Source organism: Nycticebus coucang, chromosome 24, assembly GCF_027406575.1.
Source record: "Nycticebus coucang isolate mNycCou1 chromosome 24, mNycCou1.pri, whole genome shotgun sequence".
Lineage (NCBI taxonomy): Eukaryota > Metazoa > Chordata > Mammalia > Primates > Lorisidae > Nycticebus > Nycticebus coucang.
In genome coordinates this window covers 30,123,452-30,143,689 of record NC_069803.1, presented here as the reverse complement: position 1 = coordinate 30,143,689, position 20,238 = coordinate 30,123,452, and the positions used below count along the sequence as shown (strand labels likewise).

General features: G+C 46.2%; 1 protein-coding gene across 1 annotated transcript; it reads left to right on the top strand.

The window, feature by feature from the left end:
- Positions 1–1,379: 1,379 nt before the first annotated feature.
- CHRNB3 (cholinergic receptor nicotinic beta 3 subunit) lies at positions 1,380–16,865 on the top strand. Its single transcript, XM_053578549.1, has 6 exons — positions 1,380–1,423; positions 7,403–7,554; positions 8,213–8,257; positions 14,733–14,842; positions 15,189–16,071; positions 16,358–16,865. The coding sequence occupies exons 1-6, from the start codon at positions 1,387–1,389 to the stop codon at positions 16,490–16,492; spliced, it is 1,362 nt and encodes a 453-aa protein (XP_053434524.1). The 5' UTR covers positions 1,380–1,386; the 3' UTR covers positions 16,493–16,865.
- Positions 16,866–20,238: the final 3,373 nt, after the last annotated feature.

Sequence of the window (20,238 nt, the reverse complement as noted above, 5' to 3'; positions counted from 1 at the left end):
CGGATCCACCTGCTGCCGTCAGGACAGACTGGAGGCTGCAGGATTTGCTCTGTATTATGGGGACCACAAAAGCCTTCTGGAGTCTTCTGTTAACCTAGGGAAGGGGCTGGAACACCTGTGATGACGGACTGAATTCCTTCCCGCTCAGTGGACCAGCAAGCCTTTGTTTCATTTGATTTTTTGAAAATAAATGTAACTCTTCCTGCACACCCGGGTTGGTGTTGGCCCATTTATTCCTGAGACAGTTAAAGTTCAGGCCGGAGGGAGCATCACTCAGGTGGATAGCATCAATCCTTCCACCTGCGCTTCATCCTCACGACGTCCTCAAGCATCTGTAGTGACCATACTGTGTGCCGGGAGGAGCAAGGCTGAAAGGGCACAGGTCTCCTGAGAGCTAGTGGCCCAGACAAGCAGGTGGCAGGTGGGCAGCAGCCTGGGCTGCAGGACCCCAGAGGCAGAGCACTGATCAGTGGCACCCAGAGGGGACAGGATGGCTCCTTACCGAGCCCCGTCTGGGTGTCTCATTGTTGCTAGTGGCACACAGTGGAGGGTTAAGGACACTAAATCAGCACCAATGCAACTGAATTCCTCTGTGTCCTGGAGTGCCTGTCCCCAGTGCTCTGTCCCCACACCAGTACCACCCGGGCCTGGCCCTCTTGCCCTGACTTGCACCTGCCCAATGTTAAAGGCCCTCTGGGCCGCACAGAACCTAAGCAGATGAGATCTGATCACCTGGGAGGAAGGTGAACAAAGAGTGGATGGCAGTGGCTGTCTCCAAGTTCCAAGGAGAGACCGAAACTAGAGGCAACTCCCCCACACCGTACCCTGCTTGGAGCCGGCCAGGCAGTCCAGTGAGCAGAGACTGTGCGGGGGTGGGGGGGGGTCAGGGGGGCCCCATGGGAGCCGGGGAAGGGCAGCCCCCAGGACACGTTCCTGGTGCTCAAGCTCCAGGCCAAAATGAAAAGGTAACAGAGGAGCAGGGATGCCCTTCACTAACTTCCCGAAGGACTGAGGCAAAGCAGCTGTTCTGCTCTGCGCAGCTCTCCGTTTGGAAGTGGTCTCGCTCCGTCCCTTCTCCACTGCCCTGCTTCTCTTTGCCAGGGAGAAAATTAATAAGTCAGGAGTTAGGACCCAGAGATATGTTTTAGGCTCAGCAGATCTGACAGCTGACTGGGCATCAATGAAGTGCACTTCCAGAGACACAGCTCCAGGGTGAGGGCTGGAGGCTGCTCCCCCACGGCAGGTGCTGGCCTGGCCCTTTGGGTCCACTTCGGACTTGGAGCCACTGTAGTTTCTTTTCAGAACCCTCTTTTCCAGTGGAGATATTCTGTTGTTGCAAAGGAAGAAATTTCCCTTCTCACTGACATCATGAGGCTGACAAATTTAATGCTCGTGTTCACCCTCCTCACCTCCTCATCCTCAGGTAAGCTGGAGTTAAAGCCAATCGAAACTATAGTTGTAGAACTAGATTAGCCAAGAACGCAAAACTGAGGTGCTGACAATGTTGGAATTGTAAGATGTGGTATCTTGAATATATAAGGGATAACCTTTAAAATGTGTCCTGCATGAATAAATTCTGTGAAATCTCTTATAACAAAATCGTACCTGTGAATTTCACAACGTTTCTGTTTTTGTCATTTATTGTGTTACTCCCTCTGAATCATTCTGAGCTCGGTAGGGAGATATAAAAGCAGGGAAAATGCTGCAGAATGGAGTGACTGTTAGAGAATTGTTAAAAGAGATTTGGCACAGAAATTTACATGTATTTTAATATCGTAATTTACTAATAATTACTACATTGTTAGAGATTTAATTTTTTCCAATATATTCTGTAGATCTATATAAATAATTATGTGCGCCACAATTAAACAAAAAGTATATGAATATCTGTGAATATGTGTGCGTGTGGTGTGGCTCTCACTTGTGTATTCAAATGAAAATAGAGGAGTTCTTGATAAGAGGACAAAGAAAAGGAAAGAGAGAATGAAAGAGACATCCAGAGAGGGAGGGAGGGGACAGCAAACAGAGGGGGGTGAGAAAAGGAACCGGGAGGAAAATCCTGATGGGTTCAGGGGACAGTGGTTGTTGGCACCTGCTGGTTTTCTGGGTTTAGGCATCATTTCACTTTTTATGTAACTTACAAACAGAAAGCTCTTCCTCGGAAACCAGAAACCATCTGAAGTCCGGAGCCAGAGGATGAGAAAAGGGTCGTTCCATTAGCAATTTGTATTTATTTCTTAGTTCTGTTTTGCCACAGTTGATCATGGCGATTTTCAGATAAGAGCTAAAGGCCCTGAGAGGGATTTGCTCAAGTCTAAAAATGAATTCTGGGTTTCAAAGTCCTAGGGCTGCGGGGCACGCCTGAACATTATCCCGTCCGCAAAAACAGCCTCTCCTCAGACTCAGACTTTTACTGAAAGTAGGTGTGGACATGGCGGGGGGAAGAGAACAAGAAACAAAACACCATCAAGAAAAAAGAGACCAGAAAGTGAAATCTTAGGTTCCAGAGGGAAATTTCTTTCTCGTGTTGGTACTGGAGGCTCACGCGTGTCCCTCCCTGACGCCCTCAGAGGCAGCCGGTCCTCTCCAGTCACCTCTACCTGCCGTCCCCTCTGTTGGGATGACCAGCAGCCACGAGTGGGGAGGGCTCTTCCCCCAATCAGTGGCTTAACTTAAACTTTGGCTGTTTTTGTATCTTAAAAACAGCAAGTTTTGGGTGCAGGTCACATTTGTGGCTGTTTCATGAACTAAAATATCCTAAAAGCATAGAACATGTGAGCCTCTGAGGAACCTCGGCAATCACCGGCTCCTTGTTTTTATTGGGAGACATTAAATGCTTGGAATCAGGACCAGAAGTCATGTCTTCAAATCTGAGTCTCGTGCCTCTCAGTGTTAAATAAATATTGGTTGGATGCTTGCTTTGATGAGTGATGAGTTTGGCAGAAGAGTCAGCCTTCTGAGCCAAGAGCAGTGTGCGCTCCCGGAGCACTGGCCCAACCCGAGTCCCACGTGCGGGAAGCAAGCAGCGGCTCAGGGGAGCTCCCAGCTGGTCTCCCAACCACATCCTTCCCGCCTGTTCTTGGGTACATTCTGGGTCTCCCTCTGCCTGAGGAATTGCCTCTCTGGCCCCAAAGGAAATGTTCTGATGAAGAAAAATAAAGCAAAGGTTAAGCAGGAAGAAGAGAGAGAGGAAAACAACAAAATTCCTTTTTTTTCTTTAACCAAAAGAGCAAGTGCAAGCTTTAAAAGGCTGCAAATACCCTCTGAGGATGTTGTGTTCGTGTCCGACTAAGTGTGTGTGTGTGGCGGGGTGGGGGTGGGGGTGCAAAGCAGGGCTCAAAGCAAGGAAACATGGGAGATCGTGGTCTGCTCTGAAGCAGAAACGTGCCTTCTCTGTAAAATACAGGCTGCCCGCTCCCTGGGGGTCCCAGCAAAGTCCTCTGTTCACCAGGTGCCAGCCACAACAAAGGGATGTTCAAACTGGATAGCAAAACATGGCTGGTGTCCCCCTGCCCCCAAACACACGTTACCTGGGATGTGGCTTTAGAACATCCTTCTTTAGTAAAGCATTTGGGAAAATTCAATGCGAACGACACAAAGGCAACAAAAACAGCAGTAAACACAAATACGTGTTCACTGAATTGAGTTGTGGGAATAATTTTTTGGAGGCAATAAGGAGACCACAGTGGAGAAGATGGCCAGTCATTTGTACCCTTTGATCCTCAAAAAACTTATGGGCTGAAAAGGTAAAACGATGGCTGACCTAGCAGCGAGAAGATCACCCAGGGGCTCAGCAGCTGCTCACCCCTGGGAAGATCCCCTCTCGAGGAGAGGGCCGTAGGTGCTGTTCAGGCCTCACCCAGCTTTACTGTCTTGGCTTCACTAACATTTTGCTTTTTCTTTGTTGATGCTGAAATTGGGAAATCCAAGCTTCCTAAAGAGAGGAACAGCAGAGAACACTCATCTTCCAAGAACCATTTTTGACATCTTGATGGGTCATTGCCGTGAACCTTAGAACATTATCTAATTTAAAACATATAAGTCAGTTTCCAAACGTTTTTCTATACACGATGTATCGGGAATCCATTTTTTTCTTAAAACAGACACACTTGTCCTGGGAATCCTGAACACATCTGTGATTTTACGTCCTCTGGAGCAGCAGGCCAGGGCCACTCTGCCTCCTTCCCCTGAGTCGCAGAAGGCACCTGTGATGGCGTCTTGTTCGTTCATCACACATCACCATGTGTTTAAGAAGGTCTGAAAGAGTCAGCTGCGAGAAGCACTTACCTGAAGTTCTATTTTATAAGAAGGACCAACCAGGAGCATTCCCAGGCCTATCCCCTAAGTCTGTTCCAATACCAATGACTTCAGCTTCTGTTTTGGAAAAAGATTCAGGAAATTTGAAGATACTGGGCAGAAAGTATTAACCTTTGGGGTTTTTTGGCAGAGGGGCAAGATCTGTTTTGGTCAGAACATATTTGCATTAGTCTGCTTGGGCTGCTGCAACAGATACCAGAGGCTGGGGGGCTTAAGCAGCTGACATGTATTTTCTCACACTCTGGAGGCTGGAAATCCACGGTCAAGGTGCTGGCCAGCTCAGGTTCTGGGGAGGGCTCTTTTTCTGGCTTGCAGACAGGGTGCCTTCTCTGGGGCAGATAGACAGTAAACAGGGAGACAGGTGATATGATTAAGTGCTCTCATGGAAGACAAAGTCCCCTAAGGGTATAGAAAGGGGAAGAGTCTTTAACATAACCTGGAATCACATCCTCAAGGAAATGATGTTTAAGCAAAGACAGGACAAAGAGAAGGAACAGCTGCAGGGCTGTTCAGGATGGAAGCCTTCCCTGAGCCGAAGGTGCACCGACATGAAATCCTAAGGGCCCTGCTCACCAAATGGACCCCCTCTTGGCCAGGGGAGCCCCAGAGACACCTTACAGCTGAGTTCCCAGCCATGACGAGATGGAAGGTCAGACGCACCTCCTTGTACCCTCCCCTTTGCTAATGGCCACCAGGAACCAGCACCCAGTCTTGTGACCCAGACCAGCACTCTTTCCTGATAGGAGACCAGCCTCGGGAGCGGGTGCAGAGAGCATTTCATGTCCTTGCTTCACCTTTGGACATCAGAGGGCCCCGTTTCTGAACATGGCTCCAAAAATGGGCATAAAGCCCCATTGCTCAGGCACATGTTTCTCCTTTCATCAATATTCATGACTCCTCTGAGAGCTCATTCAATAGGCACACTTGGCGACTGGCTCAGCATAAATTCCTGCTCCCATTGTCTCTGCCTTGAAGCACACGCGGTCCTCTGCTTTCTAGCTGGTGGGATGGCCACCCCCAGGCTACGCTTTATGGGAAATAAAGTTCTCCTTTCCCGATGTACAAACCTCATTGTCGTTTTCTTCTTCAGTTAACTAGAAGCATCCTGGCAATTCTGAAAAGAGAATGGGCTCAAGGGGCTGGGGCAGGGGTGGGACGGTGTGGAGAGGGTGGTGGCCCGGGCAGCACCAGGTGGGGTCTGGGAGGCCGCCGTTGGACTTAGGATGTCTCTTCCCGCGTTTGACGGGGCACCATTTGGAGAGTTTAGCAGGGAACTGACATAACAGTCTTTTGTTTTTAAAAGATCATTCTAGCTGCCTTGTGGAAAACGGACTGTTAAAGGGGTGAGAGCAGGAACCATTAGGAGGCGGCATGGGAATCAGGGAGAGAAGGGATGAATGTGGAGTTTGTGATTAGGGTAGAGACGGCAGGAAGCAATCAGGGCTGGGACGTATTGTGCAGGATGTTATGGCCAGATTCGGGGCAGGAGAGAAAGAGAGACCCAAGGGTGTCTCCAAGGAGCTCTGCCTGATCAAGTGAACATGTGGTCCCACAGAGCATTGCCAGGAAGGCCTGCCAGCAGTATTTTTCAATCTTTTATTTTTTTAATCTCAGAACACACTTGAACCTACCATTAAACTTCCATGGCACACTTAAATTATGTTAATAAAAAAAGAATAAAAAAGAGAATATACTCACTGTGTCCTAAACTTCTTTAGAAAATAATTTAATTAATGATCTTTCACATTTTTCATGGCCCACCTCAGATCCTCTCTCCGCACACCAGAGGGCCTCTGGGGCCTGCTGCCGCTGCTGGGCCGTCTTCTCCACACTCAGTACCAACAGTGGCCCAGGTGTCATGGTTTGAGTTCGGTTAATTTTTAAATAAATAAGCACAGATGCAAAGTTGCGTCTCTCCCTGTCACCTGTCTGCAGTCTTGTGTCCCTCTGGGGTGGAAGAGAAAGGCGCTGGGCACATCCAGGGCACATAGGCCCTTCCTCGTGAGCACAGAGCCTCCTGCACCAGGGGTTGTGCTTTTCTGCTTTTCTTTCTAATAAGAATATTTGAGTTTTGACTGGAAAAACCTGGGGCTTTGTCTCACATGTGATCATCACCCAGCATGTGGGTCTCTCTGCGGGAAAAGAGAAGACTTTCTGTGATAGATATGTGGTTCAGAATGAGGTCCTGGGGGGTGTTAGTGATGCTGAAAATACACAGAGGGGCTGTGCACCTATCTATATGTCTATCTGTCTGTCTGTCTGTGTGTCTGCCTGTCTGTCTGTCTGTCTGTCTGCCTGTCTGTCTGTCTATCTGTCTGTGTATCTGTCTATCTAGATTCTGCGTGTGTGTATTTAAAGGGCCTCCATGTTTTAAATTTGATAGTTATAGTATTGAAAAGAAGCAAAACATACTCCTAGGCTGCATTCCTGAGCCATTTCCTCACCTAGAAGGTTAAGGCTTAAAATCTGAGTGTTTCTCGGGCTCCTGTGTGCTGGGGGCGGAAGAGAGTGTTGCGACTGAGGAATGACATCACAAGGAAAGATCTGCTCGGAAAGAAGGCCTGAGAGCAGTGGGGCCCCTGCCCGGTGTCCAGTGGCTGTGTGACTGTGTGGACATTAGCAGGCCGTCCACCCAGCGTGTATAGGATGAACCCTGCTGTGGGCCAGGTGAACACGACCAGCTGCAACGGACACCAAGCCATCGTCACAGAGCTTGAGGGAAAGAGAGATGTGACAGATACACGGCAGATTGTGACCAGGGATGTGGGGGAGGAACGAGGCTCTGTAAGAAGAGCAGGGCCCACACCTTCAGGGAGGTAGGGGTCTGGGGGTGGCAGTACGTGACCCTTTGGGTGTATGTGATTCTACGATGGGCTGATCCCGTGAGAGAGAGAAGCTCGGTAAAGTGCAGGTTCTGTTGGCAGCCATGTGTGTTTGCAGGGAGGTGGGAGAGGGCACAGCTGTGCACTCACGGCTGCCTTTGCTGGAGCTGGCCGTTTGGAAGAGGTGAGGGCTGAGGCCTTGGGTGCTAAGTCAGTGGTCATGCCTTTTACATCAGCTCAGGCCTCTCCCTATTCTTTTACAGCTACTGCGGGATTCAGATCAATAGCCGAATATGAAGATGCCCTCCTCAGACATTTATTCCAAGGTTATCAGAAGTGGGTCCGCCCTGTCTTGCATTCAAATGACACCATAAAAGTGTATTTTGGATTGAAAATATCTCAGCTCGTAGATGTGGTGAGTAATCCTTGGCACTCAGTTAATAAAAACACTACGTGTTCCTTAACCTGTTTGTGAGCCTAAGATTTTTTTTCTTTCCTCGAATCTGACATTTCAATTTAAAAAATAATTCGCTGTAAGAAAAGAAATCTGCCCCCTCAAAGCCAGTGAGATGACCCGGGGAAAGGATAAGGAGTTGACACAGGGTACACGTCCATTGTGACACGATTGGTGGGGCACCTTTTTGTGGGGTGTGTCCAGTCACTAGAATGGTCATTGCCAAGCAATGACCTAGGAGAGGACTGGGGAGCTGCAGAGGAGGAGCTGAGCCTGGCCTGACCTGGTGTGACCCTGGCTCCTCCTGGACAGGCAGGGGCACCTGCATGGGGACAGAGCGGTGATGGCACTGCCCAGGGCAAGGGCCATCCTCCCGTCCCTGAGAGACTGGTCACCTGTCCTGAAGTCGGCCAGACCTTAACATTCTCTGCCAGTTTTCCTCTTGGGCTTGTATTTCTGCCATGATGATGTGTTCTTAGGGCAAATCAGTGACCCTAACTTCAAATGCCTCAAAAGTAAGACTCAGATAGGTTTTGCTAATAAAAGCAAAAACCCAGAAAAACACAATTTCCTTGCATTTCAGTTTATAATGTTGTCTTCTTATTTGTTGTTTCCTTAGGATGAAAAGAATCAGCTGATGACGACCAATGTGTGGCTCAAACAGGTACGTTTTATTTTATGTATTATTTCAGATGAATAGGAGGATACGAATGATTAGGTTACATCCTTTGCATATCTAAAGTGAAGTTCAAGTTGTAGTTGAGCCTTTCACCCAGGGAGTGTGCTATGTACCCCCTACATCGTGCCCATTAGGTGAGAGCTTACCAATCCCCCTCCTTTTCAATCTTACCCCCGCTTGAATATACTTCTGTTTTTATGAAAGGAATAAAAACCTTCTTAGTGCAATATCACAAGAATGGAAAAGCAAGCATCCACTGTGCTCAATACTGATATGAAGCGAGTCGTGAGATAGGAACATTTCAGTCCAAGGTTTGTATCTGCCAACCCGGTCATCGGAGTTCTTTTCTCTTGAGAAAGGCTCCTAAGATTTATTGGGCATTTATTAAGTGCCCAGGCAGTACGCTGAGAACGCAATGGCAAAAATCTCATTTAATTCTCACAGCTACCCCACACGATAAGTTGTGTCATTATTCCAACTTTGCGGGTGAGGAAACCGAGGCCTTTGAGTTGAAGTGACGTATCCCAGGTTACACGCTGTTAAGCAGAGTCAGGCTCATGCAGCAGAATCATTCTCCTGCCTTTGCCTGGCGGGAGCTGACGGAAGGCGTCCTGGTCTCCTCTCAACAACTGCTCGCACCTGGTCTGTTGCTTCATCCTGGTCTTCTGAGGCTTTGATTCCTCAGCCTCTGGCACATCTCATGGAGTTGGTCTAGAAAGATACTTAGGAGCGCAGTGAAGGTAGAATTCACTTCAGTAGAATTTATTACCTCCGTGCCAGGCACTTGGCCAGATCCTGGAAATATAAAGAAGAGGAAGACCAAGACCAGCCTTCAAGGAGAGGACGTGGTGTTAGTTATGTGAAAAGTAACTGCTGTAATGGAGAAACACCACGAAGAGAGTGAATGAGAGGAGGGAGTCGGTGGACGCTTCCAAGAGGAAGACGCATTTAACTTGGGTCTTACAGGACAAACGAACACACGGAACTGAGACGCTCCTTTTTTTCACCAAATCCTCCTGTCTTGTCCTCCATTTCCATAGTTCTCTGGTCTATTCAGACATTCTTCTTCCATCCTCTCACCCAAAGACCTTTCTAAAGCGCAAATCTACTGACATCCACAGAAGGTCTTCTACGCGGCGCTATTTTTATTTTATTGATTTTATTTGGCAAAGTCCCTTGTCTTCCTCCTGGGTACTTCTGGAGAGTAATCAAAACCCTAGAAATCATAAACATATTATTGACCTTGGCTCACCGAAACCACACGGGAAGTACTCAATGCCCCAGCCCCTAGATTCCACGTGGTCACAGCCAAGGTTGGGGAAGCTGCCTTGCAAGCACCTTAGAGGGAGTGGAAAAGGAGACCAACCTTTGTAGTAATTACACGCGGCCAATGGACCCTTTGCCTAGATGTCACCGTGTAAATAATCACTATGACAACAAATGCCAAATGTACTCACTTGACAAGCATTTCCTGAGAACCTACTGTGTGCTGGAGCATGTAAGGCCCTCAGCTGGGTTCTGTGGAAATAAACACCACTAAATCGATATAGATATGAAGGGGCCCCAGTTTCATTGCAGCTGAGACACAGTTTCCTCTCCAATCACCATGATGATCCCGAGGAAAAGAGAGCTGCCGGAATGTCTGCCAAGGCCAACAGCTTAAACTAGAGGCATTCCGCTAACAGCTGATTTAGATCAATGGAAAGTTCAATAGTAGGAGGACATGTGGGCTAGATCCCTGGAGCTGGTCAGAAGCTCCAAAGGTTTGAGTGATCTCTCCGGAAGTCTAACTCTCACCTACATCCTGCAATGGCACTTACAAGTTCAAGTTCATGGATCGAACTCATGATCAGAGGCCATCTTATCTTCACTCCTTCTCTACAGGCCCACTCTGACCTTAGCCAAGCAGGCCAAGTTTGGCCTTTTTATTCAAGTGGCCCCTGAATTGAGTAGGGCTCAAAAGACCTACTTATATAAACTTGGGCAAGTCATTTTACCTCTCTGACCCTCTGTCTCTTCATCTGTAAAATAGAGACAATGCCTACCTCACAGTGCCGCTGGGAGGTTAAATGAGATAATTAGTATGACTGTGACAAGCTGTACAAATGTCACTGCCTTTGTGAGCTTTTTATCTTTAATGACAAATTACACTTTCAGCCTTAACAACTTATAGGTTTAGTGGGTGTATGAAAGGTATACTATATCACTTTGCTGTTTCTAAGATTTAAACGTATCAACATGAGTTTGGTTTTAAGAATCTCACATCAAACTAAGATAACTGCAGGTCTTAGGGAGGTCCCAGAGGCTGTAAATCAAGGCAATAATAAAGCATAATTCCTCAATATCTTTTATTTTATTATCGTTTTGTCTTAGTATTAAAGTAAGAATAATTTGAGGATTTTTTAGTAAAACAAAGAGTCTTATGATTTAGGTTTAGGTGAAATTTGGCTCTGGGTTGTGGTGTAGCGTGACATTTATTGAGTGAGGTTCAGGTAAAATATGTAAAAAATGACAATTTTGAGAATATGTATATTTGACATGGATTTGAAATTGCACTTTCCTGAATTAAGAAACCCGAACTTGGAGTATTTTTTTCATTTTTTTTCTTAGTCATAGATTAACTTTGATATTTGGCTCTGAAATATTCAGTGCTCTCCTGTTTCCTGCAAAAACAAGGCTCTCCAGTCGGGAACTACTGTGAGATGAGCCGATGTTTGTGGAGGGCTTTGAGAGGCTTGGCTGGCACATACTACAGAAACATGGGATATTATTTCTAATCTCTTGCTCTGAGAAGGGAGAGGCAAGAGGGTAATCTCCAGATGCCACCAGGGTTTCAGAGAGAACAGGGAAGTGACCAGAAAATTCCACAGCCTCTCAAAGAACAACTGTGCCAACTGTGTCACCTGCAAATAAATATCCCTTAGTTTGCACCATTCTGCACCCACGGCCATCCCGGTTATGGGGCCCAGCCAGCACCGTGGTGAACCCACATCCTTGTGGAAGTCAGGTGAGCACCTCGGGGAGGACAAACTCTCTGATCCCTGCGTTCTGGTGGTAGGACACCAGATAGTGAGGAACGATTGTGAATCCTGAAGGTGAAGACTGGTGATTTGTCTAAGTGGTGTGACTAGGAAAGGACAGTCCTGGTGTGGAGCTCAGGGCCTTGGGCCCAGCCCAGTGTGCCTTCTCTTCTGGGTGCCCCAGAGTAAGCGGCACTACCCAGAGGCCCAGGTCCCCAGGTCAGGAACACACCCTGAACCCCCTCTGCCTCTCCACGGCCTCTCTGTGTGAAGACTCCCCTCCTGGGGGAGCTCCCCTGCTCTGGCTCCTGACTGCAGGACCAGCCTTCCCCTGCCCACACTACGCACTGCTCTGCCCCTCGCCTTAGTGTCTCAGTGTAAAGTCACCTCCTGGGAAACCCTTTCCCGTCTACAACTGTCTTCTTTACAGCAGCCATCAGGAGGGTGGGTGCTTGTCGGCTGACTAGGGTAGGTCTGAGCCAGCCCCAGGGGAGGTGGACAGGCAGCTGCTCCCAGGACAGCAGGGTGGGCTTCCCTGCACCCCTCCCTCTGGGCGTGATCAGGTGAGCCAGACAAATCTTTCTGACTTAGAAATCCCTCCCCCTGGGGCTTGCCCCAGTTCCTTTCGAACAATTAGTAAAACTAGGATTTGTTTGCTGCAATTTGCAACAAAGCAAGAGCCCTAGAATTTTAATCATCCTCATCCTCCTTTATGGGCAAGTCTGGCAATGACTGTGGAGGGAGGAGAGCTGGACGTGAGGAGGGGCGGGGAGGGTGGCCCCCAGCCGTGCTCTCTAACGACATTTAAGCCGGACCTGAGTGTGGGGCACAGCCCCAGCCGGGCTGCCCGGTTCATCTGTCTCTGTGTCCCTGGCTGTGTGCGGCAGCGACCCTCCCTGCCCTCTGCATATCCCCCCAAATTCTTCCTAGGACTTGAGAGCTTTTTAGCTGCAAGTGACAGAAAACCTTACCCGAACCAGCATTAGCAAAAAGAAAACATATTGGCTTTTATCACCTGAAAAGCCCGGGAGGGAAGCTGGCTTTACACGTGACCAGGGCCCTGTGTCCGGCCCAGGGGACCCCACTGCTGCCCACCCCGCCCGGCCTCCTGTGACTCTTCCTGGGCCGGTTCAGGGGGAAGAACCGGCTTTTCTCCGGTAGCCTTGGGGGCCCACGGTGCTGCGTCCACTCTGGTCTATGTGTTTCCACTTACATGACATTCTGGGAAAGGCAAAATTATAGGAAAGAAAAATCAGGCATTTCCAAGGGTTGGAAACATGGGGTGGGTTGGTTACAAAGGGGAAGCACAGGAGAAATTTGGGGGCAACAAACTATTTGGGTGTCTTATTGGTGGTAGTGATTAAACAAATGTTTGCATTTAGAACTGCACACACAAAGAGGGAATTTTATGGTAAGTTTTAAGAAGTGAACAGAGTGAAAGTCAAACAGCAACAACAACAAAATGCTGTTGTGTGTTAGCTGCCTCCAGCATCTCTGAGATTCAGACCCAATGATGACAGTGAGTCTCCTTAGCAGGAGACAAATTATTCATAAATTGGAAATTATATTTGCTCTTCCAAGTGGGCTGAGGAGAAGGAAAAATGAGGGCTGTGAGGACGTAGTAAACATGCTGAATACTTTATTAGATTGTGCTCTCACACGGTCAGTCTTCATAAGATCATTTTCTGCAAAAAGTCAGGCAACTTTTTTTTTCTTTTTTCCTTTTTTTTTGTTTTTGAGACAGAGCCTCAAGCTGTCACCCTTGGTAGAGCTCCATGGCATCACAGCTAATAGCACCTCCAGCTCCTGGTCTTAAGTGATTCTCTTGCCACTGCTTGCCGAGTAGCTGGGACTACAGGCGCCCGCCACAATGCCCGGCTATTTTTTGGTTGTAGTTATCATTGTTGTTTGGCAGGCCTGGGCTGGATTCAAACCCTCCAACTCTGGAGTATGTGGCTGGCGCCTTAGCCGCTTAAGTTACAGGTGCCAAGCCAATCAGACAACTTTTTTATACTTTAGATTCTAGCTTTTTTTTTTTGTTGTTGTTGTTGTTTTTTTTGGCCGGGGCTGGGTTTGAACCTGCCACCTTTAGGCATATGAGACTGGCGCCCTACTCCTTTGAGCTACAGGCGCCGCCCTAGATTCTAGCTTTTTAAAAGCCAGTATCTCTTCCATTTTGTTTTTTAAGAATCAAGTCTCAAAAATACTGTTTAAAACAGACAGTGTCTCATCTGGGGTGTACAGTTCCGTCATCTTTCAGACGTTGTACATATTTTAGTATTTTGCTGGCTAGTGAAGCCTTCCGTCTGCCGACTCCTGATTTTTTAATGACCAAGTTGGGATCCCTGAGATGGAAGAAGCCTCACACTGGGCATATGCTTCTAACTCTCTGAAATGCCCTTTACCATTATTCTGTGTCATTACTCAATTATCCCCTTGAGGGACAGAGGAATAGAAGAACTAAATTTTCAGGTCAGATTCCGTAAGATTCTGGATCCAAAATCTTTTTAATAAAGTCCAGTCATTCTTTGTTAATCTCAATCTTCAAGAACTAAATGAATGAATAAAGCCCACTCTGTTGAACTTGGGCCATCCCTACATCATCCACTTGACCTTCAGAGAACAGTCAATGAATGATCAAATTTATTTGTCTGGATTCATCAGTCCCTGTTAACATGCAAAATGACTTCATCCTTAGGAAGAAAAATGTATAAGCATCTGGAGGCTAACAACATTAGGAATACAATTTTAAATTGTAATAGGGAACTGGAATTGGCGTAGGGACCTCATGTTGATAAACTGATTAAAATTCAAGAGAACATTCTTTGGAAATTTGTTTTTTATGGGAGAAAAGTTATGTTACCAAGAATAGCCAGTGGGTACTGGATGTTTCATATTAATATCCTGAGAGGATATTTGTTCAAGACTCTTGAGTGGTGTTCAATGTCATTTGTACCCATTATCATGATATTAAAAATATCCTGGACCAACCCTCCTAGAATACACTGGATTAAATCCATCATTGCTTTTCTTTTGTCGTTTCTCCAGAGAAAATAGGCTGAAAAGACAGATTATGAATCAGGGGCAGTTGGTGAGCCTCTTCACGGAGAGGGAGGGATGGCAATTTTGGAAACACCAAACAGCTGAGGTGTGTGGGCCTGAGCTAGGCCAGAGGCCAGGCTAGCTCGAGTTGAAGCCTGCCAGCTACGCTGAACCCCCCATAGCAGTGGTTCTCAACCTTCCTAATTGCCACATTAGGAAAAAAGGGGTCTCGACCCACAGGTTAATAACCACTGCCATATAGGGTCGTAAGGTCTAATCAGGACACATTTCCCTTTCCTAATAAAACACTGTACTGTAAACAAACAGAAACTCGAAGAACCCAAGGTCTAATACCTTTAATTTTCAGCATAAAATTACAGTATGCTAATTTCATTCAGGAGTGGACGGACTACAAATTACGCTGGAATCCTGATGACTATGGTGGAATCAGCTCGATTAAAGTTCCATCGGAATCTCTCTGGCTTCCTGACATTGTTCTCTTTGAAAAGTAAGTATCACAGAAGAAAAACTACATTGGTCAGATCAACACCAAGGAAAGAAAATTCTGATTTGGGCAAAATCATTAGGAAAAATATCTAAGCAACAAATAAACTGTTTCTTTTTAAACTATCGTTTGACCTTGTCATAGAAGAGTAATAAAAATATAGGTAATGCAGGGCAGTGCCTGTGGCTCAAAGGGATAGGGCGCTGGCCCCCTATGCCGGAGGTGGCGGGTTCAAACCCAGCCCCGGCCAAAAACAAACAAACAAAAAACACAGGTAGTACAATGGTGGGGGAAAACAAAACTAGTAAGTGCTCAGCTAACCATGACGGTGAAACTACTTTGATCACAGTGCAGATGGACGCTTTGAAGGCTCTCTCATGACCAAAGTCATAGTGAAATCAAACGGAACCATCACTTGGACTCCGCCCGCCAGTTACAAAAGCTCCTGCACCATGGACGTCACGTTCTTCCCCTTTGACCGGCAGAACTGCTCGATGAAGTTCGGATCCTGGACATACGATGGTACCATGGTGGACCTCATGTTGATAAACGAAAACGTTGACAGAAAAGACTTCTTTGATAATGGAGAATGGGAAATACTCAACGCCAAAGGGATGAAGGGAAACAGGAGGGATGGTTTATACTCATATCCGTTTATTACGTACTCTTTTGTTCTGAGACGCTTCCCTTTGTTTTACACTCTCTTTCTGATCATCCCCTGCCTGGGGCTGTCTTTTCTAACAGTTCTTGTGTTCTACTTACCTTCTGATGAAGGAGAAAAACTTTCCTTGTCAACGTCTGTCTTGGTGTCTCTGACGGTTTTTCTATTGGTGATTGAAGAAATAATCCCATCGTCTTCCAAAGTCATTCCTCTCATTGGAGAGTACCTGTTGTTCATTATGATTTTCGTCACCCTGTCCATTATCGTCACCGTTTTTGTAATTAATGTTCACCATAGATCTTCTTCGACCTACCATCCCATGGCTCCCTGGGTGAAGAGGCTATTTCTGCAAAAACTGCCCAAATTACTCTGCATGAAAGACCACGTGGATCGCTACTCCTTCCCAGATAAAGATGAGAGCAAACTAGGAGAGAAAGGTAAAGTTCTAGAAAAGAAGAGGCAGAAACAGATGACCGATGGGGAAAAAGTTCTGGTTGCTTTCTTGGAAAAGGCTGCTGATTCCATTAGATACATTTCAAGCCATGTGAAAAAAGAACATTTCATTAGCCAGGTGAGTAAACTGATATTCATCATAATGCTGCCATTGACAGGTGCTGAAGACTCATGTTTTAACATCTATTTACAATAAAAAATGCAGTCCTTGTTTAAAACGTGTTTTCTGGGGGAGATGTGAGTGGAAACACTGGAAAGAATTGGAGGCTATGCCGTAGTGATGTTAGGATATTTTGGAAACATAAGTGCTGTCATTCTGAATATTACTCCTTTTCAAATCCCTCAAAATGAATTCAGAACTTGCTCAGCCTCCAGGATGAAAGGCATTTTTTTCTCTTTTGCAGGTAGTGCAAGACTGGAAATTTGTAGCTCAAGTTCTTGACCGAATTTTCCTGTGGATCTTTCTGATTGTGTCAGTTACAGGCTCGGTTTTGATTTTTACTCCTGCTTTGAAGATGTGGCTACATAGTCGCCATTAGCAGCCTCCAGAGAAATTTAAAGGACACAGTTCCACCTTGAACTGACATCTGGCTGGCAGTACACAGAATCCAAACGCACACGTTTGTTCCAAGAGCCCCCGCTGCACAGTCCTCATGGAAATTGAACGTCTCTTTATAGGAAAATGCTTGGCAAACGTGGGTTTGCCCAAATTAATCTGTGATTGCTGCTGTTAGAGTGAGTTGTTCTTTAAAAAAGGAGAACCTCCTTGGGCTTCTGGCTTGGCCTCCTCGGACTTACAGGGAGGGGTCATAGGTCCAGGGTCAAGCTCTCAAGCCAGTTTGTTCCAGGCACTGTTGCCGTGTAATGGACTTGGACCCCGTTTTTTATCAATGTTAAGAACTGGCATTTGTAACTGCGATTCTACACAAATGCTTTCTCTCGCCTTCACTTTGACATTGGATAGTGATTCCTAGTGCTAAGTCCAAGGGGATCCTTGGCTTCCTGAAAAAATTGAGGAGTGAGCAGACAGATTAAAGTGAAAGTGAGATTTATCCACAAACTGTAGAAAGATAGAAAGTCCACTCCACAGATAGAGCACAGGCAAGTTCTCCCTGCAGAGCGTGGTCCCGTTATGTGTAGCAGCTGGAGCACCATGAAACCTCTGGAGGTGCGTCAGAGGGTGAGGAGAATGTGGGTCTGACTCTGAGTACCTTGACTTTGCAGACCAATGGATGCTGGACGCAGGTGGGGACCAGAAGAATGATTCCATTGGGAATAGAATTGCTAATTTATTGGCAAAAAGAAAAAGAAGCAAGGCATGAGTTGAAGTCAGTAATCATTCTTCTGGCAGGAGGATTATGTAGCCTCCAGTTTAAGGGGGCTCTTTACACTGAGGTGGTTACAGCCTCCTGACGCTTGCAATATCCCCCTAACATCTCTTCCTGCTTCTAGCCTGTCTTCTGTCCTGCTCAGACCAACTGGCCCTTCCCCTTTTCATACCTAGTCTCTCCTTCCCTCAGATTCTTCCTTGTGGAAATGATTCCTCTCTTGCATAGCATCCTTTTCTAGACTTAAAAAATGCCCAGATAGGTCCTATTCTTTGGGCCAACACAGAAAGAAGGTGAACAGAAAAAAAAAAAAAATAGAATTTTTTTAAATAGCCTGGATTGCTTTTTTAGAGAGATTCTTGTCATTCAAATCACTCTCAAAAACAATTCTAAATTGCAAAAAAGGAAATCATATTTATGTGGTTTTAAATGTCATTTGAAAACATGGTATTTAATACAGTACATGTGCTTGCTTTCAATAGATAGCAAAGTTCGTACCCTAGAAATGTATCTTTTTGTGCTGTGTGCATCCATGATAGACCACAATGGCTCCTCAGAGGAGCCACATATTCATTACTTTCCTGCACATTGTACTGAGTTTTTTAAAAGGGAGGCGATATGATGGAGTGAAGAACAGGACCCTAACACTCTTGGTTTCTAGACCCGCCATTACCTCGCTGTGTGAGTGGGGGCCCTACATGAGTTATTCACCGTCTCTGGATTTTAGTTTCCTGGTCAGTCGTAAGAGGTTATGACTCATGGACCCTGCTCTCAAATTTCATACTTTGGAGATTAATACGGCACCTTTCACAATTTTAAACCACATAACTTCTAAGTGTAATTTTGTTCCTTTGGAAAAATACAGTCTACTTTATCGCCGTGTTGGGATAGGATTTGCGAGAATCATTGCGATGAAAATCTAGGACTCCCGGCCTTAGATCCTTGATGAGATTGTGCATTCAAAGGGCAAATCATTATTCTTCTCCATCTGAGTGAGAATGATTTTGACTTTAACTCATCACTTAGCTCATTTGTATGCTAGGTAAACGACAATGCTAATTTTAGAAAAATGTGTTTACATCTGAATTCTGTTTTAAATTTTGAAAAATGTCAGTATGAAACGCTTTCTGAAGCAAGCCTCTTTCTGATCAGACGCAAATACAGAAAAGCCCTGACAAGCCTGCAGTCAGGTGGGAGATGCTAGCAGAGTCCAGCATAGAAGAGGTTAAATATTTATGCATCCTGATAACCCTGAGGAAGTATCCCCCAAGATTACTTTAAAGCAAAGGGATTTCAATTTCAAATGTACTGTCAAAGAAATCTGTGGGCAAAATTTGCCAGCCCATTCTAGCAGGCAGATGGTGTTGCTCCATTCTGTGTGAGCATGGGGACATCCCTGTGTGTGGGCAGACAGGCAGGGGGACATCCCTGTATGTGGGCAGACAGGCAGGGGGACATCCCTGTGTGTGGGCAGATGGGCAGGATCGCACCGGGGCCTGACCTGTGTTGTTCTATCGCCAGACGTCTGCTCACACCCAACTCCCCCTGAGGTTGTCACAGGGCACACAGTCCCCTCTAAGCTCCTTCACTTTAAAAGCCTGCAGCGTCATCAGTCTGCACTGTATGGCTAGAATATCCTTGTCTCTGACTTTTTATGTGAACTTCATTTACTTAGCTATGTCCATTAGTTCCCCAGTAGTATCTGAATTCTGGATACAGGCGAGAGATCAGCTAAGTAACACAGTCAAGGCTTAGGTAATAGTTGTGAATGAATTAAACCAGATACCAGAAACTTTGGCTTGGGTTGTTTGCCTGAAATGGAGACAGACTTAGGCTCTTGATGAGCCCCTCCCACTATTTCCGGCTGTGTATGTATAGTGTTCAATATGCACCTTAAAATTTTTCCTTCCATTAAAAAAACTCCTAAAATAGCATTACCAGACTTAGAAATATTAGTAATTCCCCATTCCTATTTTTCCTGTCTCAAAACTAACCTAGTTTGATAGTAAGCTGCGTCTAAAATAGGATTCTACCCAGGACTATATGGTTATGCCTCTTACATGTATTTAGACTGGTGAGCTCCCACCTAATGGGCACAATGTGAGGGTACCTGGCACACCTCTTGGGTGCCGGTCACAAGTAAGTCAGGGACTTTACCTAACAAATGCAAACATTGTAACCTCATTGTTTGTACCCTTGTATTAACCTGAAATTTAAAAAAAAAGAAAAGGGAAAATATATTTAAATCTCTTTCTTGGCACTGATTTATTGAAGGAACTAGATCAGTTTTCCCCAGGAATGTCTCACTTTTTGGATTTTGTCTGCTTGCTGGCTTCTGGTGCCATTTAGCCTGCTTCTCCATTATGCTCTTGTCTGTGAATGAAAAGCTACGACTGTTGTGATTCCAGCTCAGTATTTTTGGCAGGAATACCTGGTGGATGATAATGTGGATTCACACGGTACCATCATGAGGAGACATCCTCTCTGGCCATCTCATCCCTAGATTGAGGTATTAATAGTCTGGTCTCTCGCCTGTATCCAGTGGTAAATTTTGTGGTATAGCCTGTGACCATAACACACAGCAAAGTTGTAAAGACTCTTCCCTATGACCTTGGGCCCTTTGGACATCTAACGAGCCACAGTGGAATAGCATAATTTCCTAAAAGTAGTTGTTTTTTTTTTTTTGAGACAGAGCCTCAAGCTGTCGCTCTGGGTAGAGTGCCGTGCCATCACAGCTCACAGCAACCTCCAACTCCTGGGCTCAAGTGATTCTCCTCTCTCCACCTCCCAAGTAGCTGGGACTACAGGCACCCGCCACAACGCCCGGCTATTTTTTGGTTGCAGCTGTCGTTGTTTGGCAGGCCTGGGTTGGATTCAAACCTGCCAGCTCAGGTGTATGTGGCCAGCGCCTTAGTGGCTTGAGCCACAGGTGTGAGCCTAAAAGTAGTATTTTTATG